The following is a 24,630-nucleotide window of genomic DNA, read 5'->3' as shown; positions in this document are numbered from 1 at the left end:
GGGATTGAAATTGTTTCCCATGATCTCTGCTTCCCTGGAAATGTCTTCCATTCTCTACTGACTTCTAGCCCCCGCATAACCTGCTTTCCTTCTTGTATTCATTATCTTTTGGATCATTCTGTGACTGGCTACCTCCTCCTCCTCCTCCTCCCTTCCCCTACTCATCAAATACTTGTTGGCCTCCTACTTGGTGCTGTTTCTGACATACAGAACGATAGTGTGATTTTATTGCTTGGTTGTTTTTTTTTTCCCCCTCCCAGCAAAATGCGAGCCAGCATGTCGTCATGGAGGTGTCTGTGTTAGACCAAACAAGTGCCTCTGTAAAAAAGGATATCTTGGTCCTCAGTGTGAACAAGTGGACAGAAACATCCGCCGAGTGACCAGGGCAGGTATTCTTGATCAGATCATTGACATGACATCTTATTTGCTGGATCTAACAAGTTACATTGTATAGTTTCTGGGACTGTTTGAATATTCCTTTCCAATGGGCATTTATTTTTTATCCTGTCATTAAAAAGAAAGACTGTTATCCCGCTACACACTTCCTGTGATTTCATTTTCTTTTATTAATTTAAAAATAATTTTCCAGAAATGAGCAGATCCTGTGTGTGTATGTTGGCACGTTTGTTCACCTAGGCACATACACACACACACTCACGACCCCTATACGCGTGGTTGCATAACAGATGGGTTTTAAAAATATATACTTCCTTGTGTGGAGTAATTTACACAGAAATTCCATTGTAAATTGATAACGGAATTTTTATGTAACCAGAGGAGATTATTTGACTTCCCAGGAATTTTCTGTCTGTAATAACTAAAATCAACTTAATGGAGTTTTGAAACATGACTGTGCAATCTGATGGATCTAATTAAAAAAGGCAATATTTTTATATTAAAGGATTATAATGTGAGAGAATGTTTCAGAACTCCCTGATGAATTTCCAAACGGGAGACTTGATATAAAATTGTAATCTTCATTTGTATTCGTATATCCAGTTATAGAATGTTACTCACTTACCTTCTCATTGGCCAAGAAATCTGGTTACTCTAGTTTAATCTCAAGATTGTTTTCAAGTGTTTTATAATTAAATCATAACAGCATATTCTAAAATCAATCTTCCTAAAAGGTCTGCTTTTATTATATATTGTATCTAACAATAGGCACTGGGTTTGTGTTACCTATTTATATTTTTTATTTTATTTTATAATATAGACATCACCTAGATGAAACACCTTTGCCCTGTCCTGTAAAATACTAAAGTTACATTTTTCACCAACTTAATTGGAAAGAAGGGGAGTGAGCAAACAGTCTTTAATGTGCTGTGGATCTAATCTAGCCATGTATCCTTGTGCCAACATGTAATCCTTAACGACGGATGAAAAAGCAAGAAAACAGCCAATCCTTATAAAATTCCAGCATTAAACTTATGTAAAGCGCTTTTCACCATAGCAAGACTGTCAGTGTATATGTGATTAGAATGTTGCACATTTCCCACTGAACAAAACTCACTGGGGAAGAGCTCACTTGTTCTTAACAAATCTTGGCTATGTAAGCTGTCACTTGTACAAATTTTTTGAATAATAATTCTCTCCAAATATGAGTTTTAATGCATATTTTCCTTTAGTACTCGATGAAAATCCTCTTTGGTTAATGTATGAATAATTTTTTGTAAATGTTCTTGTTCAGGTTTTTAAAGAGAGGCCATGTTCTAAATTCAAAGCAGCAAAAGTATGATAGACATTTTTCCTACTGGTTTTCGTGGCCAGCGCTCCACGTTCAGATCATAACAAAATTATATGGCCTCTTTGCACTACTGAGAAAACATCTCTAGTGATGTGCACACCGGCTCTAAGTTGTCCTGTAAACATCCGTTCTTCCAGAATCTAAATTGTACGCTAGCGTAGATTATGCAGCACAGGCTGACTTTCCAAATCTGCTCCTTACCTATAGGAATGTGAGCCTCAATTAAAAAGAATAAAATCGTGTAACTAGTGTTTCTCTATTGTTTTAAGGTGAGAGATTTGCAATTAAAGCACACTGAGCATTTATGTAGAAAGGTTGTTTAAGTACACTGCTCTTGTCTTCCATATATGATTACTTAAGTTTCAAGTGACCTCATGCCGAATGGAAATGGGTTGAGAAATCTTGGTTCAGTGCTTAGTGAACAATAGCCTGCATTAAAAAGTGCATGCATAATTTTGCACAATTTAGATTCAATTGACAGTCTATTCAAAGAAGTCTCAGGATTAAATGAGCATGGAGACCAAATTGCCCTCTTACCCCAGAAAAGGGGTGGTCCCTTCTAGTCACACTAACACTTCATTGGCCCAAGAGTGTGACAAATCTTGCCCTGAACCTGCAGTAGCCTGCATCTGGAGGTTAATAGCAGTCTTTTGTCTCCCTTGCTTTCTCTTCATAGCCCTTTTACTGAATTCCATCACAGAAAGTTTTACAATTAAAAAAAAAAAAAAATGTCCTGACAACCATTTTTGTAAATGGACCTTACCATCTAATCGTCCCTTATTCAGTGTGGGTGACATTAACAAAATGTGAACTTCTGGTAAGGGAGCCAGCTGTCTAAATCTGTCAAATCGTGCGGCTTTATTACACATTCTCCTGTTCATAGTTGCACCGAAAACAATAAGGACACTGCTATAGATTGAGCAAAATCTGAAAAATCCGAGGTTTCTTCTTACACACTTAATCTTTCCAGCTCTTCAGAAGAATCTCTCCAAAAGAAAAGGTGTTATATTGTCATTAATCCTCCTGTTTTAAAAATATCTATATAAAACTGACCAGGCGCAGACTTTTTACACAGTCCTTTCCCAAGTGAAAGAGTTTCCGATGTCTTAGAAAAACATATGTACCCCAGGTGTCACTGCCTTTTCTATTGTGAGTCATTAGAATAAAAGACCAAAATCTTCTAAAAGAGGAGATAGCGAGAACCATGGATATTAAATCTGAGCAAAGAAGTGAAGTCATCGGAGTCATTTCTTTCTCTTCTTGGCAGAGACGTAAAGAGCAGTGGTTAATTGACAGCTACAAATCTGAAACTCTGTGATCATTTCAAAAACAATTTTTTGGCTTTTTTTTTTTCCAATAAGACTTTAAAACTATGTGACTGGAGAATTATCTTAAATGCTTTATGATAGGCAGGTAGGAATTGGTTTCAAGCATGAGTTAGGGAAAAGTGATTGTTTTATCTTGTGAATGGCAACATCTACTTGGTTCTTAAAGCACACAATCAGAACGGAGAAAAATGTCCTTGGCATGAATGTAGATTCATGTGAGATGTGAGATAAAAATAAAATAAAGAGATAGAAAAATGTATATGATTATCCCTTTGTCCATTCTGGAGCTTAAGCTTTGGGTGTTAATTTAATGTGAAGTGCTATTAGGGTAGTTATAAAGGTTTGGAGAAAAACTCTCTACCACTGCTCTTGTCAGACTCTTGTGCTGGTTCATAGAACCTTTTTTTCTTGCCAGTTAGTTAAGGTAATGAGAAGAAAACAAAATTGGCACATTATTAAATTGAAAAGAAGGGAAGAGTTAAAAAAACAAACAAACAAAACCTTGTGTGTTGATAAAAAGTTTCATCCATACATTTTCTTCTTAGAATTGTGGCTATTGTAAAATATTTTATCACAAAGATACTCAGAAGTCTTCTCAGACAATGGACTACTTCATAAGGAACAGAGAAACCTACACATTCCAAAAATATAACCTAAATAGAAAACCATTCTCTTTTTCATTTCTATACTTCAGAGAAGAAATCTCTATTGATTTCCTTGAAAATGATTACATACTGATGTATTAACAACTTTAATATGTTTCTTTTGATATTGCTTTTATCTCTCCATCATAAACTGTATAACAAGCTTACCAAGTGAAAGACACAAGGTTAGATGCTCTATCTAGGGTGTTTTAAAGTATCATTAACTCAAACTTAATTATTACTCTAACATTCTTAACTTTGAAACAGAAAAGAGAAATCAAACCCAAATTTTTAAGTGGAAAATAAGGTATACCACAGGCAGATGTAGTTGGCTGATCGATAAATTACAGTTCTGACATCTCTATGGAGTGTACCTATAGTATTTTTCTCTACCCCCACCCTTGCCTCACTCTTTCTCTCTCTTCTCCCACCCACTATGTGTTCTTCTTTTGTTAACCTCTTCTTCCCTCCCATTTCTATTGGATTTGACTGAACATATATGTCCTCAGTGCACCCATAACGAAGATGTGCTGTGGCAGGTTGCTATTGATTTTCCTGCTTATGACCTTTTCTTTATTTTCCTAAAAAAAATACCCTATCCCACTGTCACATTTGCTCATATGCTATATCATGAACAGTAGACAAATAGGAATATAATAGATTGATCTATTACAGTTACGGAGAGAAATAACCAAACGCCCAAATGACTACCAGCCTGGATGCTCCAGTTCACCTTGTTTCCATCATTCACAAACGGGAAAACACAAATATCCCAGGCAAGAGCTTGAGCTAACAGTAGGAAAAGCTAGTAGCTATTTCCTATTCAGGCATGACCATCTCTACAGAGTCTGTTTCGCAAAGGATTATTCCAGATCTCTTCTTTGCCCACCTCTGGGATGAGACTTGAACTGGCAGAGAAATCAGACCAAAGTCTCATGCCCCAAAAATGTACATATTTCTGTATCACCCGTTGAAGTTAGTGTGCCCCTTATTATGAATGCTGGCAATACTTTCAGGAAGTTCCTCTTTAGAATATACTGAAGAAATGTTTACTATCTTACATTCTTTCTCTTCATCACGCTAACCCAAATTAGTCACGCCTCCAGTAATTAATGAAGTCAAAGAAGGTAGAAACTTAAGAACAGAAGAATTTCCATATTAAAAACACTAAAAACATGACCACAAGATCTGCCAAACACTAATCCTAGCCAACTTCAAGCTTCTTTCTCTTAAATACCTTCTCATGAGTTTTGGAAATTGCTTTAAAATAGCTGTAAAGGAGAGTAAGCTGTATTCAAGAGAGCATGAGGGTTGTCATGTTGTATTGTTCTCAATCATAGCAGTAGTTTCCATAGCTGTCATTAAGAGATGTGTTCCTTTATCAAATCAGCACTTTCTTAAAATCTTAAAATCTCCAGTTACATATGAGCCCAAGGGACACCCATCACTTACCTTGCTTTCTTTTGTGAAGGTCATATATAAGCAGGTTGCAAAGATAAATAAATAATGGATTGATCACATTAACATAAAGCCTTAGGCCTAAAATTTGTTACTGCTTTTTTATTTCCTTACAAGACTACACACTAACTTCCAAAAAAGAAAAAAAAGATATCAATTCGATGTGAATTCTAAAGTTACATGCCATTATATATCACAAAGTCAGACATCAAGTTTCAAGTTTTTTTGCATGTGTCGATTATATATTACTTAAAAATCAAAATACATGTATACATATACATGCAAATTAACAAATGCTTGGGGAGTTACCTCAATTGACTATAATATTTTAAGTTAAAAAGCACATTTTAGCACATAGGATTGAAGAAGCAGAACATTAACAGTGATGGGAAATTCATAAGGGATAAATTTAAAATAAGCTTTTCTTCACGGTTAGAGGCTAATTGCTATACATTTCCTTTTACACTAAAAAACAACTAGCCAATAGTTTCCATTCACACAAATGATGTGTTGCCAGGTTTGGTGTAGCTTCTGTCTAATAAGTATATTGGATCTCTCTTTACCTCATTCTTAAAATCTGAGACATGTCTTTTCTAGAATAAATGAAGATTTCATGTATAGTAGAACCTAATAAAATTAATACAGTCTTTCCATAGCACTATTGAGAAACTGAATTGACAGTCTTATGGGAAGTCAAGTATTTTCCATCTCTCATATTCACAGGACATTTTTGCACCAAGAACCATGTAGTAGCAAGGTAAATGATAAAAATGTACTATGGAATTTGGGGGGCTTGACTCCCTAGGACATGTTAAAGAAGACTATTAATTTGAAAGAAACCCTTCTAATTCAAGTGAAAAAATTACCAAATTATTATCATCAATAAGCATAAAAGAAATCTGCAAAGAAACTCCTTTGTCTTTCCTGGCTTTACCTGGGATTAACTTTGTCCAGTTTTAAAGAATAGTTAACTTTATCATTCTTCCAACATGTTTTAGTTTTCCCAGCTGTTCATTTTCCTCTGGGTTGTTGACAAATGGGACAATTTGTCTGTAACCTTATTCACAGAAGATAGCAGAACAAACCCTGTTTGAACTTCTGTTAAGAGGTGAAAAGCTGTAGGAACCAGTAGTGAAAGCAGGTACATGTTTGAGGGAGCACAGTTAATACAGGTATTAGCTGGGATTTCTATAAATGTTCATCTGAAGAGAAACAACCAAAATGATGGACTCAGATAATCCTTCTAAATTTGACTTAATGTGATTTATTTAACCCAGTTATTATAACATGTGGTTTTCTTGGATCAATCCTGTATTATTCAGCTATCCTTCCATTTATTAATTCCACAAATATTTATTGAAGTGCCTAGCACGGTTATGTGCTACAGAAAAGGCAAGGACGTTTACTGTGGGGGATTGTGAACCCAGTGGGTATGATGAACTTGTTCGAAGCAAAAAACAATAATCAAACCCAACCAGCTCCAATTCAGCTCAACTTTAAGAATCCAGCAAGAATAGTAAAGATGGCCTGAAGTACATCTGTGTGTATCTGTACGTGTGCACACACCCATGTATATATATTTATCTATCTGTACAAACACTACATATGTATACACACTATCTATGTAATATATAATATATGTATAATGCATATAAATTCTAACAAGTGTATTTGTGTTATCTTTAAAATAGAACATTGTATCTTGAAGTGGTAAATGCAGAGAATTGGTTTTTATTGTTGATCTGTGGATTTAATGATTTTTAGGTGAAAAGGATGTTTAAGTGTACAATTTCTTTTCTTAATTTAATATATTTATGTAAATGCATGCCTGAAAATTGGTTAGATTGGCTGTGTTTGTGTCCTTTAACATGATCAAATGTATTAAACTTTATCTTAAGACCTGATGTACATGTGCTATTCTAAAATTCTTTTTTTAGTATTTGAAAGTTTTTCCTAAAAACTCATACTGATGATATAAATACTTATTTTTAAATATTCTGTACCCAAACTACTTCTTCAAAATATCCTTGCCTTTTTCCATTTTTCATGTTCTAATTTTAAAACTTTATTCCCCAAAGTATATGCCAACATTAAGGATCGGTTATTGCATATATATATATATCTTGGAAGGCCATAGGATGTTATGGTGATTTAAATGTATCCTATGTTGTAAATGACTTAAATCTGATCCTTTTAATCCAGTTAGACTCACTAAGGGAAAATATACAAGAGCTCCTGAAAGTGCTGAGTGCCCACATTGAAACGAAGAAGCATGTAGAAAAGGTGGGACATGAGAAAAGGTGATTGCAGATACCCCCAAAACTTTGTTGACCTTGCTGTGTGACCTTGCTGTCCCTTTCAGTGGACCTTAGCAAGAGTCTTTGTATATGGTCAGATATGCTGTTTTGTGAACACAAATTTTAAATCTGCCAATTTTCTTTAGAAGAGCAAAAAGATTTCATCTGGGTCTCCTTTCTTCCTGAATAAATACATCTCTTTAACCCATTGAGAGGAAAAGCTCTTTCTGCATAAGACATGATTATTTATAAGAGAATAAACAGTGTTACAAGGTACTTATTCAAAGATACTCCCTGAGGCCAGATTAGTCTCTAAAAGTTTTAAGTTACGTAAAAATCACCCCATGAAAAGTATTCTTTAGCTCATTTCACAGTGGCCTGGGAGGCCCCTGAGTTCTGTCTTCCTCAGGCACTGCCCTCTGGTTCTTGGCATGTGTCCCCACCACTTAGCCCTCACTCACCCTGTGTTTCCTGTCCATGGCTGTCCTTCCCAACCAGATTAGAAGTCTCCTGAGGATATCTTCTACTCTCATAATCCCTGACAGACCTAGAGCAGCTCCTGCGTAATTGCCATAAGGAAAATAATAATCATACGTAGGTAACAGCCTAGAGACTCGAGTGTTTCTTGCTGTTGCTAATTTCTCTGGGTTCCTTCCCTCTTCCTTGATTGGCTTCTGAACTCTGCCATCACCAGAGTAATCAACAACTCCTGCATTAAATTCCCTTTGTTGTGAATACTTGAAATGGTTTCTGTCTTCCTTTTTTAGAACCTGATACATGTGTTCATAAGAGTGCTTCAGACACAGATGAGGAGAGATAACAGTAGTGGAATTACACAGCGACATGAAGAGATCTCCTATAGGAGAACACATTCAGAAATCATTGCCTCGAATCCCAATGTGATCACAGGAAGATGTAATCAGAGAAATCCTTCCTCTAAACCTGATACAAATCCTTAAATTATTCAGGCAGCTACCAATGGAAAATACCATTACTCTCACAGTTGTCATTAAGAACTGTCATACTTTAAAAAAGAAAAAAAGAATTATCATACTTCACATATGTACTTGAGCTTCTAAAAAAAAAAGGGGAGGGTGAAACAAAACAAAACAAGAAACTGTCAGCTTCAAGTTTTGTCCAGGAGTCTACTAACTTAAGAGATAGTTCCTTGAACTTACTTCTTTTCACTCTTTTTTTTTTTTTAAGATTTTTGTAGACTTATGTACCATTTCCAAATGAAGTACAACTTAAAATAGCAGCTACATTTAGTATCTCATCAGAAAAAAAACCTCAGGTTTTCCTATTTAGAGTCCCAAACAATTTCCTCTAGATATTAAATCCTACCATCATTTGAAGAAATTAGAAGATAAAAGGAAGAAAAACAACTTGGATGAAATATTTCTTTTTCATTTCCATAATCTGATTTATGTTTGATTTCTATGCAATATTTTCAATGCTTAAAACAAACAAAATTTAAAAAAGGAAAAGAAGGGGCAGGAAAAGGAAGGGAGAGGCCTGGGTAACTCCTGTCTATGAAATTCATTCTTCTTGGGAACATGCCCACATCAGAAACTACTTGAACTCACTCTTGTAATTTAATAAGATGTTGTCAGATGCTTTTGACATATTTATAGCCTTATAATTAAAACTACTTGATGCAAAATCCATGTGCTTGATGTAAAGCAATTTATATTATCATAGACACTGTGTTCTATGTTCTATAGCTACTAAAAATCATACATGCCAGGTGGATTGACAGCAACCCTGGCTAGGGATGTGAGATGTGGGTCCTGGGCTTGTGTCTCTAATTATTTAGAGAGGTAACAATGCATAAGTCTCTCACTGCACCACGACTCAGTTTCTTTATGCATAAAATGAGAGACTTAGGTTCCATCCGTCTCTAACAGGTATTGCTACTAGATATTATTAAACCCAGGATTCATGTAGATTGCAGATATGAAATTGGCAAATCTTCAAAATCTGTTAATTACCCCCATTTCATTAATTTCATTAACTAGAAAAGATACTCTTACTCATTTTCTTCTAGTCTCTCAGCCTCTTCTCCTACCTTCTGTGGGTCTTTGTTGTTTTCTCTGATGTATTCTTGGAATCAAAGTACTTGGTTCATTTTTTAGCCCTTTCCTGTTTCCCACAGCTCTCTTTCTAAATTTCTACCACACTATCTAATCTCTGGCCATCATTTGCTTTGTGTACAAGAAGTACACTGTTACTGGGAGGTTACCATTCCCTCCAGGATCCTTATTGTCTAATTTTGCTGTCAGAATCTGAGAGAAACATTATTCTCTCTTCACGAACTGTATTCTCAAGAAGACTGCTATAGGCACCCTACCTGATGATAGATACCATATTCTAGTGAGAGGCAGGGCATAAATGCCTGATAGACATCATCTAAAAAGTGAACAATTCATGATACAGAAGTATCAGCTTTAAGAATAAAATAGCCAGTTACTTAACTAGTAAAAATTAGTTTATTTGAGAATAGCAGAGGAAATACAATTTGGGACATGCAAAATATGATGAACAAAGGCAAGTCCAAAGAACAAAGGAGTGGGGCATGTGGGAAAGAAGGGATTGTTTGAACAAAAGTTTATTGGAGGACAGCAGAATTTGGGGTTATGGTGGCTTCTCATTGGCTGAGTTGTTGCTAGGCCAGAAGAAAATCTTCCTTCCTTCTTCTGGAGTATGTAAAGTAAGTTTCTTCTTGCTGGGGAATGTAGAGTCAGCTGTAATAAGTGGTACATGAGTGAGAACTCTCTTCCTTGCTTCCTGACTTGCCTTTTAATTAGGTTTCCTTTATTTTCACATTTGCCCTTTTGGATCTAGGTCTTCCCTCAAATGCATCAGTGCTCAAGTATCTGGTTGTTTATTTATTAAATATTTTTGTCTGTCTATGTATCTTGGTGCCAGGAAGGACCTTTCCTGAGAGTTACATCCCACACTACAGAGAAAGCAGGTGGAGATGGAAACCATAGAAGCCACATTTGAACAACAATAAAGGTAGAAGGAGGGGCTCTTAGGTATTTTCCACTCTTAAGTTCATATCCTGTCTAGACTGTATGCACTGGAAATCATCTCAAAACACTGAGCTAACATCATTCTATTTTTAGTGTATCACTTCTGCAGAGATTTAACAGGCAACAGGTACAAAGTTTAAAAGTAATTATGTAACACAGAATTAAAAGTAACATGACAGGGATGCCTGGATGGCTCAGTGGGTTAAGCCTCTGCCTTTGGCTCAGGTCATGATCTCAGGGTCTGGGGACCGAGCCCCACATCAGCTTTCTGCTTGGCAGGGAGCCTGCTTCCCTCTCTCTCTCTCCCTGCTGCTCTGCCTGCTTGTGATCTCTGTCTGTCAAATAAATAAGTAAAATCTTAAAAAAAAAAAAAAAGTAACATGACAAATCCAAATTATATGATGGCTCTGAACCATGACTATAAGACCTGAAAGTAGCCAACTGAAAAAACCAAACAATCATAAAGAGTTGGGTAAAATCTACTGTTATCAGTGCCCTTGTTCCCTGATCCCATATAATTGTGTTTCTACCACTACTGGCATTTATTCAGATATAACAAGTGGTATTAGCTATTGCACAAATGCCTCTTTCTTCAGCAAATAGGTAATCGAGGACTATAAGATTGTCCAAAACTACCTTAGCCAATGAGTCAAGTGACCATTGTTGAGTATACTACTGCTTTGGTTGTGAAATCGGCTGGCTCTCTTAACATTGGGGAGAGGTTTTTAATCATACATGTTCACTGGCACTTACTCTGACCCAAGGAAGGAAGGCTGTCCCAACTGGGGCAAACCCAGAGTTATGTGTGACTCCTGGAAGTTTCTGTTTAAGATGGCCATAGAAGCTTAATGGGGTGGACCAATGGGAGGACCATGGGAGGTTTCTGAGTTGTTACAGATATTAGCAGATATTATTAGGACAATTAAATGTCCTAATAAACATTGATCTCCAATTCGCCAGCTATCTAAACATTCATATGCCCATGAAAATGCTATCCACCACAGACCAAAAGGAAGCCAGGTAGAGCACAGATGATCCAGCTAAGGTCTGGTCACTGAAAGATTCATTAGCTGAAATATCCTGATCGACCTTCTAAGCAAGGGGTCAGAGGAATTGGGATGACATTCTGTGAGGTACCATCCACTCCTAAAGAGATCTTTTTAAAAACCCTTGTAAAAAGGAGTTAGGCCTTTGCATGGGTGCAGGGGGATAGATCATATTTAAATAAGGAAAACAACATGGGGAACCAAATATCCTACAGTTTTCAAAAGTGGAGGTGTTTAGTGAGCTAGACAGTAATGACTAGGGAGAGGTTGAAACAAGGTATGGGAACACCTAGCTGTAATATCCTAAGGCAACAGTTAACATTCATAGTATTGCAGGTATAATTGACGGTGGCAAGAGGGTTAAAGAGGGATTAGGTAAGACCAAGAGGACTCTGACATCATGAACAGACTGGAGTCTCTGGTGACACATCCAGCAGCCAGAAAGTCCTTCCCCCACCCCGTTTTTTCTTCTCTCTCTCTCTTTTTAAGCAGGCTCCACACCCAGCATGGAGCCCAACATGGGACTTGAACTCACAACCCTGAGATCAAGACCTGAATTGAGATCAAGAGTCAGACACCCAATCAGCTGAGCCATCCAGGTGCCTCAAGGTTTTCCTCTTTTGTGATAGACTGGGAAATGTGAATAAAAGCATTGTCTTAAAGAAAGAGAAAATAAGGTCAGAAGCAACAGCAAGGAAAAGGTATAGAGGTCTGGGGGAAAAAAAAAAAAGCTAAATTAAAAAAAAAAAAAAAGGTACACAAGTTTGGTTCAGTCACCTTGGGAAAACAGTCTGCCTCAGATGTCATCTGCTTCAATTCCTGGTAAGGCCCCTTTCAGTGAGGTTGGAGGGAGTCTTTCTGCAGGTGTCTTTTTCAGTGATGAAATCTTCAGGCTGTAGATTTTGATGTCTGATGTTTTTGTCTCCTGGGAGTGTACAAAAAAAAACAAAAACAAAAACAAAAACAGTTCAAAAACTGGGGGTGGTTCTCCACTTGGGAATGATCCTTTCTAATAGAATTTTAGCCATGGAAAAGGCAGCTGCCCATTTGCAAGAACAGGTTCCTATCAGACAGATGCAAATAGTTATATTACCATGAAAATAAGAGTAGTCATAGAGTTTCTGAATTCTTGAGGTATCAAATAGCTATGAATTGTGTAGGACAGATGATTCAGAGACCTGTACCCCTGAAGCAAATAATATATTATATGTTAATAAAATTTTTTAAAAAGTGCCAATGGTGGAAAAAAGTCATTGCTTCATATAGGTGCACAAAGATATATTTTACCAAACTGGTGTAAATCACAGATAGTTTGAGAAAAGGTTCCTTAAATTCAGTTCAGTGGTCTGAAGTTATCAGAGACCTGTATTCTAAAGAACTCGTCAGAGTCCTAAGAATTTCTCTGAAAATGAAACACATTTTTTTGTTGTTTTTTAAGATTTATTTTAGAGAGAGAGAGAAAAAGAGAGTGTGAGGGGAGGGGAAGAGGGAGAGAATCCTCAAGCAGACTCCCCACTTAACTCAGAGTGGACCTGGGGCTCGATCCCACAACGCATAAGATCATGACCTGAGTGGAAACCAAGAGTCAGACTCTCAACAAACTGAGCCACTCAGGCACTCCAAAATGAAATACATTTGTAAAAGCATTGATAAAATAGTAACATCCTATAAATGTGAAAGACATTCTTTTCTTATTTTTGTAACACACATTTTAAAATTATGACTGATAATATTATTTTAGGACATGATGAGAATTTTAGAAATTGTATGTTATTTAGGGGACACTTACATTTACAGATGCATATAAAAACATAAGGCAAATAGAGTTCAGCATTACTTCTTATTTGACAATTTTCCCATATAATTAAACATATCAAATAAGCCCAATTAGTTTAACATCTCCCTTTTTATAAGGAAAGAGGATGAATCCTTTGAGATTCTAGGGACCCTCTGGAAAAAAAACCCAAGTTAGTTCACAGTCTAAAAGACCTGGGATTTGGTTTGGGGAAGTTTAGGAAAACTATCAAAATGTGTTGCACAGTTGACAAAGTAGGATCACAGAAAATTATAAAATAATATTTTATTATTCGTTTAACCGAAGTGCGCAAAAGATTTCAAAGACAAATGTAGAAGGTGATATGACTGCAAAAGACTTAGTTCTTTTTTAATTTAAGTGTAACTAACATACAGTACTATAGTAGTTTCAGATGTACAATATAATGATTCAGCAACTCCGTGCGTTACTCAGGCTCATCACAAGAAGTGTGTTCTTCATCCCCTTCACCTCGTCACCCATCTCTCTACTCCCCCCACCTACTCTCCGGCAACTGCCAGTTCATTTTCTGTATTTAAGAATCTGGTGGGGGATTATTTGTTTGCTCTTTTAATAGAGAAAATATAGCTTTCCAAGTAATCAATGACCTGATAAAGACAAAACATAGAATCTCTGTTTGCTAGATAAATTATATTAAAGGTAAATAAACTTTGCTTACACTTTCTCATTAAGAGCAGACGAATGATTCAGAAAAATGTCCTTTTAACAGAGAAAAAAATCTAATTTTGCATGAGTATATTTTGACATTAAAACTGATTTTTAAATAAATTCATTTTAATCTTAGCCAGCTTGACACGTTAAAATTCCTTTTCAAAGATTTCTTTTCCACAAACTTTCTACAACTCACTCTTACTGACAATACACACCCTACTTTCCTTGCCTCCTCCTCATATACAGTCATTTTTTCCCTCCTTATTGTTCCTATGAATTGACTTTTACATAAATTAATTAGAATTATTAATTCTTAGAATCCTTAATTACTAGTGAAAACTAAGAAGTAAGCAATTGTGGGCCAACAGATTTATAAATATATTTTATGATATCTAGAAGCATATGCCCTTTAGAAAAGTACAATCTTTCAATGTGGCACAAGACATGGTTAACTCACAGTCTTAAATTTATCTTTAGTTTCTCTGCAACAGGAAGCCAAAAGTAGATAAACCTCTGTTCAGTGATTAATGTTTTAGTGTTTTATCTTCCTTGGAAAATGATCCAGATATTTAATGAAATTCCCATGTTTAATTTAACTTAGCAAAACCTGACAGTTTTAAGTTACCAAAAAGATTTGTGGAAGCTACTTTTTCAAGTACACATACCATAAAACATAATTATAGCATCTAAAAAGTCTTATCCCATTTTTATCTATCTTAATCATTTGTTCCCAACAATTATGTTTACATTACTCACAGAAACTTTATGAGACGTTAGGCAAAGTTAGTCATCATCTCAAGTGGATTTTCTTGTTAACAAGTTTTGTAAAAGAGAGACATGAATTTATTTGACTAACAAACCCAGGTGGAATCAGTTTTTTATCGGCATTGTATTTAATGCTGATAACTCCGAAGACATGCCTATTTATATTAAACTAACAACCTAAAGGAACTTTTATTTATCAAAGTTTATCTCTGATCATGTGAACTCGAAAAATATTTGGAGTTGTTTATTTAATTTACATAAGCACTTATAAGCCAATCAAATAGAACTCTTCACAAATTAATATCGCCAATATGATCCATAGGTAGAAAAATATCACATACCTATAACATACATAACATACAAATAAGCACGGAGGTCTTGTATCTTTTGTTTAAAAAATTTTAGCCAGATAGAGAAATAGAAGATGGCAGAGAAGTAGCAGGCTGCAACGACATCAGGTAACAGGAGATCAGCTAGATAGCTTATCTAACCATTGTGAACACCTAAAAATCCAATGGGAAATCAAAGAGAAGAAGAGAAACAATTCTAGAAACAGAAAATCAATCACTTTCTGAAAGGTAGGACCTGCAGAGAAGTGAATCCAAAGTGACAGGAAGATAGACCGTGGGGGAAGGGGCCGGCTCCCAGCAAGCGGAGGAGCAACGGAGCACAAAATCAGGACTTTTAAAAGTCTGCTCCAGGGAGGGACATCGCTTCACAGGCTATCCGGGGGGAAGCCCATGGGGGAGAAGCATAACCCCAGGTCCTGCGGGGTCACAGAAGGACCGGGGATGTCTGAGTGTCACAGAGCTCGCAGGTATTAGAGCTGGGAAGCTGGCTACAGCGACAAAGCCAAGGAGTGAGCTCTCAGCTCGGGGTTACCTTGAACCGGTCACAGGCTGGGTGAGCTCAGAGCACGGCCGGAGATGCACCTCATTAATAGCTTTTTTTAATTTCAACTTGGTTGAAATGGAGATGGAAGCGACCAGGTGCTTTTCTCCAAGTGCAAGCGATTGAGCGCTTTCCTCCAAGCACAACCAGAGGCCAGGGAGACGGGGGTGGTTGGCGCTTTTCTCTGAGGGTGCACTGAGAAGCGGGACCCCGAGCTCTTGGCTCCTCCAGGCCAGAGATTGGGAGGCCGCCATCTTCATTCCCATCCTCCGGAACTCTATGGAAAGTGCTCAGGGAACGAAAGCAAACCCGAGGGGAATACTTAGCCTGGCCCCTGGTTAGGGCACTGCAATTCCACCTGGGGCAAAGACACTTGAGAATCACTACAACAGGCCCCTCCCCCAGAAGATCAACAAGAAACTCAGCCAAGACCAACTTCACTCACCAAGGAGAACAGCGGAATTACGGAGGAGGAGAAAGCAAATCTTATCTGGACAAAATGACAAGGTGGAAAAACTCACCACAAAAAAAAGAACAAGAGGCAGTACCAAAGGCTGGGGACCTAATCAATACAGACATTGGTAATATGACAGATCTAGAGTTCAGAATGACGATTCTCAAGGTTCTAGCTGGGCTCGAAAAAGGCATAGAAGATAATAGAGAAACCCTCTCGGGAGATATAAAAGCCCTTTCTGGAGAAATAAAAGAACTAAAATCTAACCAAGTTGAAATTTAAAAAAGCTATTAATGAGGTGCAATAAAAAATGGAAGCTCTTACTGCTAGGATAAATGAGGCAGAAGAAAAAATTAGCGACATAGAAGACCAAATGACAGAGAATAAAGAAGCTGAGCAAAAGAGAGACAAATACTGGACCATGAGGAAAGAATTCGAGAGATAAGTGACACCATAAGACAACACAACATTAGAATAATTGGGATTCCAGAAGAAGAAGAAAGAGAGAGGGGAGCAGAAGGTATATTGGAGAGAATTATTGGAGAGAATTTCCCTAATATGGCAAAGGGAACAAACGTCAAAATTCAGGAGATGCTAAGAACGCCCCTTAAAATCAATAAAAATAGGTCCACACCTCGTCACCTGATAGTAAAATTTACAAGTCTTAGCGACAGAGAAAAAATCCTGAAAGCAGCCTGGGAAAAGAAGTCTGTAACATACAAGGGTAAAAACATTAGATTGGCAGTGGTCCTATCCACAGAGACCTGGCAGGCCAGAAAGAACTGGCATGATATATTCAGAGCACTAAATGAGAAAAACATGCAGCCAAGAATACTATATCCAGCTAGGCTATCACTGAAAATAGAAGGAGAGATTAAAAGCTTCCAGGGCAAACAAAAACTGAAAGAATTTGCAAACACCAAGCCAGCTCTACAGGAAATATTGAAAGGGGTCCTCTAAGCAAAGAGAGAGCCTAAAAGTAGTAGATCAGAAAGAAACAGAGACAATATACAGTAACAGTCACCTTACAAGCAATACAATGGAACTAAATTCATATCTCTCAATAGTTACCCTGAATGTTAAGGGACTAAATGCCTCAATTAAAAGACACAGGGTATCAGAATGGATAAAAAAACAAAACTCATCAATATGCTGCCTAAAAGAAACTCATTTTAGACCCGAAGACACTTCCAGATTTAAAGTGAGGGGCTGGAAAACAATTTACCATGCTAATGGACCTCAGAAGAAAGCTGGCGTGGCAATCCTTACATCAGATCCATTAGATTTTAAGCCAAAGACTATAATAAGAGATGAGGAAGGACACTATATCATACTCAAAGCGTCTGTCCAACAAGAAGACCTAACAATTTTAAATATCTATGCCCCTAACATGGGAGCAGCCAACTATATAAACCAATTAATAACAAAATCAAAGAAATACATCGACAATAATACAATAATAGTAGGGGACTTTAACACTCCCCTCACTGAAATGGACAGATCATCTAAACAAAAGATCAGCAAGGAAATAAGGGCCTAAACGCACACTGGACCAGATGGACATCACAGATATATTCAGACATTCCATCCCAAAGCAACAGAATATACATTCTTCTCTAGTGCACATGAAACATTCTCCAGAATAGACTACATCCTGGGTCATAAATCAGGTCTCAACCAGTATCAACAGATTGGGATCATTCCCTGTATATTTTCAGACCACAATGCTCTAAGCTAGAACTCAATCACAAGAGGAAATTTGGAAAGAACCCAAATACATGGAGACTAAACAGCATCCTTCTAAAGAATGAATGGGTCAACCAGGAAATTAAAGAAGAATTGAAAAAATTCATGGAAACAAATGATAATGAAAACACAGTGGTTCAAAATCTGTGGGACACAACAAAGGCAGTCCTGAGAGGAAAATATATAGTGGTACAAGCTTTTCTCAAGAAACAAGAAAGGTCTCAAATACACAACCTAACCTACACCTAAAGGAGCTAGAGAAAGAAGAACAAAGAAAGCCTAAACCCAGCAGGAGAAGAGAAATCATAAAGATCAGAGCAGAAATCAATGAAATAGAAACTAAAAAAAAAAAAAAAAACAACAATAGAACAAATCAAAGAAACTAGGAGCTGGTTCTTTGAAAGAATTAATAAGATTGACAAACCCCTGGCCAGACTTATCAAAAAGAAAAGAGAAAGGACCCAAATAAATAAAATCATGAATGAAAAAGGAGAGATCACAACCAACACCAAAGAAATACAAACAATTATAAGAACATACTATGAGCAACTCTACGCCAACAAATTCAACAATCTGGAAGAAATGGATACATTTCTAGAGACATATAAACTACCACAAATGAACCAGGAAGAAATAGAAAACCTGAACAGACCCATAACCAGTAAGGAGATTGAAACAGTCATCAAAAATCTCTAAACAAACAAAAACCCAGGGCCAGATGGCTTCCCGGGGGAATTCTACCAAACATTTAAAGAAGAACTAATTCCTATTCTCCTGAAACTGTTCCAAAAAAATAGAAATGGAAGGAATGGAAGGAAAACTTCCAAACTCATTTTATGAGGCCAGCATCACCTTGATCCCAAAACCAGACAAGGATCCCATCAAAAAAGAGAGCTATAGACCAATATCCTTGATGAACACAGGTGCGAAAATTCTCACCAAAATACTAGCCAATAGGATCCAACAGTACATTAAAAGGATTATTCACCACGACCAAGTGGGATTTATTCCAGGGCTGCAAGGTTGGTTCAACATCCGCAAATCAATCAATGTGATACAATACATTAATAAAAGAAAGAATAAGAACCATATGGTACTCTCAATAGATGCTGAAAAAGCATTTGACAAAGTGCAGAATCCCTTCCTGATTAAAACTCTTCAAAGTGTAGGGACAGAGGGCACATACCTCAATATTATCAAAGACATCTATGAAAAACCCATTGCAAATATCATTCTCAATGGAGAAAAACTGAAAGCTTTTCCGCTAAGGTCAGGAACACGGCAAGGATGTCCATTATCACCACTGCTGTTCAACATAGTACTAGAAGTCCTAGCCTCAGCAATCAGACAACAAAAAGAAATTAAAGGCATCCAAATCGGCAAAGAAGAAGTCAAACTATCACTCTTTATAGATGATATGATACTATATGTGGAAAACCCAAATAACTCCACTCCAAAACTGCTAGAACTTGTATAGGAATTCAGTAAAGTGTCAGGATATAAAGTCAATGCACAGAAATCAGTTGCATTTCTTTACACTAACAACAAGACAGAAGAAAGAGAAATTAAGGAATCAGTCCCATTTACAATTGCACCCAAAACCATAAGATACCTAGGAATAAACCTAACCAAAGAGGCAAAGAATCTATACTCAGAAAACTATAAAGTACTCATGAAAGAAATTGAAAAAGACACAAAGAAATGGAAAAATGTTCCATGTTCCTGGACTGGAAGAACAAATATTGTGAAAATGTCTATTCTACCTAAAGCAATGTACACATTTAATGCAATCCCTATCAAAATCCCATCCACTTTTTTCAAAGAAATGGAACAAACAATCCTAAAATTTATATGGAACCAGAAAAGACCTCGAATAGCCAAAGCAATATTGAAAAAGAAAGCCAAAGTTGGTGGCATCACAATTCCGGGCTTCATGCTCTATTACAAAGCTGTCATCATCAAGACAATATGGTACTGGCACAAAAACAGATACATAGATCAATGGAACAGAATAGAGAGCCCAGAAATAGACCCTCAACTCTATGGTCAACTAATCTTCGACAAAGCAGGAAGGAATGTCCAATGGAAAAAAGACAGCCTCTTCAACAAATGGTGCTGGGAAAATTGGACAGCCACATGCAGAAAAATAAAATTGGACCATTTCCTTATACCACACATGAAAACAGACTCAAAATGGATGAAGGACCTCAATGTGAGAAAGGAATCCATCAAAATCCTTGAGGAGAACGCAGGCAGCAACCTCTTCGACCTCAACTGCAGCAACTTCTTCCTAGGAACATCGCCAAAGGCAACAGAAGCAAGGGCAAAAATGAACTATTGGGATTTCATCAAGATCAAAAGCTTTTGCACAGTAAAGGAGACAGTAAACAAAACCAAAAGACAACTGACAGAATGGGAGAAGATATTTGCAAACGACATATTAGATAAAGGGCTAGTATCCAAAATCTATAAAAAGCTTAGCAAACTCAACACCCAAAGAACAAATAATCCAATCAAGAAATGGGCAGAGGACATAAGCAGACATTTCTTTAAAGAAGACATCCAGATGGCCAAAAGACACATGAAAAAATGCTCCACATCACTCGGCATCAGGAAAATACAAATCAAAACCACAATGAGATACCACCTCACACCAGTCAGAATGGCTAAAATTAACAAGTCAAAAAATGACAGATGCTGGCGAGGATGCAGAGAGAGGGGAACCTTCTTACACTGTTGGTGGGAATGCAAGCTGGTGCAACCGCTCCGGAAAGCAGTGTGGAGGTTCCTCAAAAAACTGACAATAGAGCTACCCTATGATCCAGTGATTGTACTACTGGGTATATATCCTAAAGATACAAACGTGGTGCTCTGAAGGGGCACATGCACCTGAATGTTTATAGCAGCAATGTCCACAATAGCCAAACTATGGGAAAGAACCTAGATGTCCATCAACAGATGAATGTATAAAGAAGTTGTGGTATATATACATAATAGAATACTATGCAACCATCAAAAGAAAGGAAATCTTGCCATTTGTGACAACGTGGATGGAACTAGAGGGTATTATGCTTGGCGAAATAAGTCAATCAGAGAAAGACAACTATCATATGATCACCCTGATATGAGGAAGTGGAGATGCAATGTGGGGGGTTTGGGGGGGTAGGAAAAGAAAAAATGAAAGAAGATGGGATTGGGAGGGAGACAAACCATAAGACTCAATCTCAAAAAACAGACTGAGGGTTGCTGGGGGAGGGGGGACAGGAGAGGGTGGTGGGGATATGGACATTGGGGAGGGTATGTGCTATGATGAGTGCTGTGAAATGTGTAAACCTGGCAATTCACAGAGCTGTACCCCTGGGGATAAAAATACATTATATGTTTATTTTCTAAAAATAAATTAATTAATTAAAAAAATTTCAGCTATGTCTTAGGTATATTGGATTTGGGCTCACCTTATGGCCTCATTTTCGCTTGATACTGCTGTAAAGACCTTACCTCCAAACTAAGTCACATTCTGAGGAACTGAGGTACTGAGGGTTCGAATGCCAACATATGAATTTTTTGAGGGAAACACAATACAACCCATAACACCACATTCCAGAAATGGCATCACACATCCTGAGGTCTCATATTTCATTGTCTTAAAGGGGTGCTTCTCAGAGTTTAGTGTGCCTTTGGTCACTTAGGGACTTTGCTGAAGTACAGATTCTGATTCAGTAGGTCCAGGGTGGGGCCTGAGATTCTAGATCTCTACTAAATTCCCAGATCATGTTAGTGCTGCTGGTACATGGGCCACACTCTGAAGGGCAAGATCGAAAACCTGGTTTATTGGTTGTTTTAACTACAAGGACAGAATAGTATTACTGTCCCCAGTGGAAACATGGCTCTGCCTCCAAAAGGGAAAGAAACGAACGTCTTATATCTTAATTCCAGGCTTCTGCTTCATTGAGGAGAATGTACACAAGAGCACAGAGTAAATATTTGCGCATGGCAGTCAGTCATCCTCATGATGCAAAGCCGGGGCTGCCCACTGTTCTCTCCACAGCTGTTGTGTTCATTTTCAGCAATAACATCATAATCACACAAACAAGTACAATATTTTCACGTACACTGGAATTCATCTATCTGTTCAAAATCAACTTAAACTGGGTTGCTAAGGCTGGGTGTCCAATAAATAAAATATATGTTAGTTTTAAGTTGTGGAAATTGTGCCAAGAGAGTATGTTGAAATAAGAGAAAACTGTGAAAGACTCCTGTAAAGAGAAAACACTTTAAAAAGGAAAATATCACGGTCTATAAATATATTTAAATGAAGATATAGACTTGAAAAAAATAGAAAATCATTTCTGTGTTGTACTGAGTTTTCAGAAATAGAGTTTTATACCTTTATGTTAACACCAAGATACAATCATGTTAGAGTTCTAAACATATCTAAAATGATGTCATATACCTCAGAAGCAACTTCTAATGCTATTCACTAAAGGACAATGCTCACTATCTGATTCAAATATTTATGCACTTTTTAGAGCAGGGCTGCCTACTAGAGCTTTCTGTGATGATAGGAAGGTATTAAATCTGCACTGTCTGATACAGTAGCCACTAGCCAGTCACATGGGGCTATCCAGCATTTGAAATGTGGCTGGTGTACCTGAGGAACTGAATGTTTAATTTTATTAAATTTTAATTAAATGTAAATTTGTTACCAATATGAAATAGAGTGTCTTTTTTTTTTTTAAGATTATTTATTTATTTATTTGAAAGACAGAAATCACAAGTAGGCAGAGAGAGAGGAAGGGAAGCAGGCTCCCCGCTGAGCAGAGAGCACGATGCAGGACTCGATCCCAGGACTCTGGGATCAAGATCCAAGCCAAAGGCAGAGACTTTAACCCACTGAGCCACCCAGGCGCCCCTAGAGTGTCTTTTTATATTGGTTACTTCAAAAGCCAGAACTAAAGGCAATTCAGACAGTTCAGTTTAAATGTTTTGTTGACATATTTGTTTGATAATCCCATATATATATATATATATATATGGTGAATTATATAATTCACACTGAAATGTTTCACATTCCCTGTAACTCTGTTCTGTTTTGATCCTGTAGCTTATTCCAAATAGTATACTGTACTATTGCAGTACTAAAGAGCACCGTATACTCTTTGCTCTGACATTTTTTACATTGGCTTTTGATCTAAACCAATAAAAATTTTAACTCTAGGTATAGTTTTATAGTACAGTGAAAATCCATTATGCATGTGTGGAAACTATGCCACTGTAATGATGTGCATGCCCATCTCTGAATATAAATAAGTGATGAAGTAGCGCCATCCACACAGAATGTTGGTGGACAGAAGTCATGGTGGCTGCCTCTTGTTATGTGCCAAACTTCCCAAAGTACACACAGAGGAACCAGGGGCATGAGAGTGCCACTATGTGCTTTTGTTTTAGTTGTCCAAAATTCTCCTGGAAGAGAAGGATTTGGGAGTAATAACCAACAGCACTTAGTGAGAAAATCAAATCCATCAGTTGTCTATAAGATTCAGTTCTGATGATTTTACCACAGGCACCCTGAAGTAACTGTGAGGCAGGAGCAATGAGGTATAGCCAAGAAGAATGTCAGGGGCCCAAGGAAAAAGTGAAGAAAAGATCTTTTTCTAAATTAAAGTAGACACAAAAGGCATAACACAGTAGCAATTCAGCTAAACCAAATAAAAATAAGTGGGGGTAAAAGTAATAATATCTAACCCTTACATAGTGCACCTATTCTAGGTACCATAAAGAACTATGAAGCTTCAGGCACCTGGGTGGCTCAGTGGGTTAAAGCCTCTGCCCTCAGCTCAGGTTGTGATCCCAGGGTCCTGGAATGGAGCCCCACATCGGGCTCTCTGCTCAGTGGGGAGCCTACTTCCTCCTCTCTGTGCCTGCCTCTCTGCCTACTTGGGATCTCTGTCTGTCAAATAAATAAATAAAATCTTAAAAAAAAAAAAAAAGAATTATGAAGCTTCTGAGAATTTCACTCTACTTAGAAGCTAACAGACTAGCCTGCCACAATTTCATGAATGCGGGCAGAAGATACAACACTCCTGGTTCAGAGACAAAGGATAGTTTATTACTCAAAACAATAGCAATAACCAGCACCTAGTTTTCTGAGCCCAACATTTCATAAAGTATCACAGAAAGGGCCAGGTGGGTACTTGCACACGCAGTGGGTTGAGCTGCAGAAAAGGAACTTTGACCATAGGAGCACCAACTCTTTTATAATGGACACTATGCAAACCTATCTGATCTTTAAGTTAGAGGGAGAAGCTACTCTGTTTTCCAAGGCTGGTTCAAGGCATCCTTGAAAAGAGAGTTCAGAACAAAGGTATTCAGGGCTTCTGCCTTACAAAATGTGCAGAAACACAAAAGGCCCATGAAGAATGTCACCCAGTGGGCACTTCACAAATATTAACTCACTGAACCTTCTCAACAACCATGCAAAGCAGGTATTCTTATGCCATTTCACAAATGAGGACATGGAGGGACACAGCATTCCTGTAGCTATTAAATGGTGCAGTGAGAATTTGAACCCAATAATTGGACTCCAGGAATGGCATTGTCCAACAGGAATATGACATGAGCCCTGTTGTGTTGTTTAACACTTTCTAGTAGTCATGATAAAAAAGTAAAATAAGAAACAGGTGGAACTATTTTTAATAATATATTTTATATAACTCCATGTACCCAGAATATGA

General features: G+C 37.3%; 2 protein-coding genes across 3 annotated transcripts in view; one reads left to right on the top strand and one right to left on the bottom strand.

The window, feature by feature from the left end:
* The window catches only part of LOC122889617 (hedgehog interacting protein), a 94,026-nt gene extending 86,945 nt beyond the window's left edge, over positions 1-7,081 (top strand). The window contains exon 13 of the mRNA XM_044224947.1: positions 261-7,081. Coding sequence (XP_044080882.1) covers positions 261-454 — 194 coding nt within the window. The 3' untranslated portion in view covers positions 455-7,081. The remainder of the gene's footprint in view (positions 1-260) is intronic.
* Positions 7,082-9,944: 2,863 nt separating this feature from the next.
* ANAPC10 (anaphase promoting complex subunit 10) overlaps positions 9,945-24,630 on the bottom strand; it is a 298,667-nt gene continuing 283,981 nt past the window's right edge. Inside the window, exons 5-6 of one of the 2 annotated variants that reach the window (XM_044224943.1) lie at positions 12,333-12,480; positions 9,945-10,218 (exon numbers count right to left, since the gene is read on the bottom strand). In XM_044224943.1, the coding sequence (XP_044080878.1) occupies positions 12,352-12,480 (129 nt within the window). In that variant the 3' untranslated portion in view covers positions 9,945-10,218; positions 12,333-12,351. The remainder of the gene's footprint in view (positions 10,219-12,332; positions 12,481-24,630) is intronic. The other variant, XM_044224944.1, reaches the window with a different exon arrangement.

This window comes from Neovison vison, chromosome 11, assembly GCF_020171115.1.
Source record: "Neovison vison isolate M4711 chromosome 11, ASM_NN_V1, whole genome shotgun sequence".
NCBI lineage: Eukaryota > Metazoa > Chordata > Mammalia > Carnivora > Mustelidae > Neogale > Neogale vison.
The sequence above is the reverse complement of the archived record's forward strand: the minus strand, read 5'-3'. Positions and strand labels throughout refer to the sequence as shown.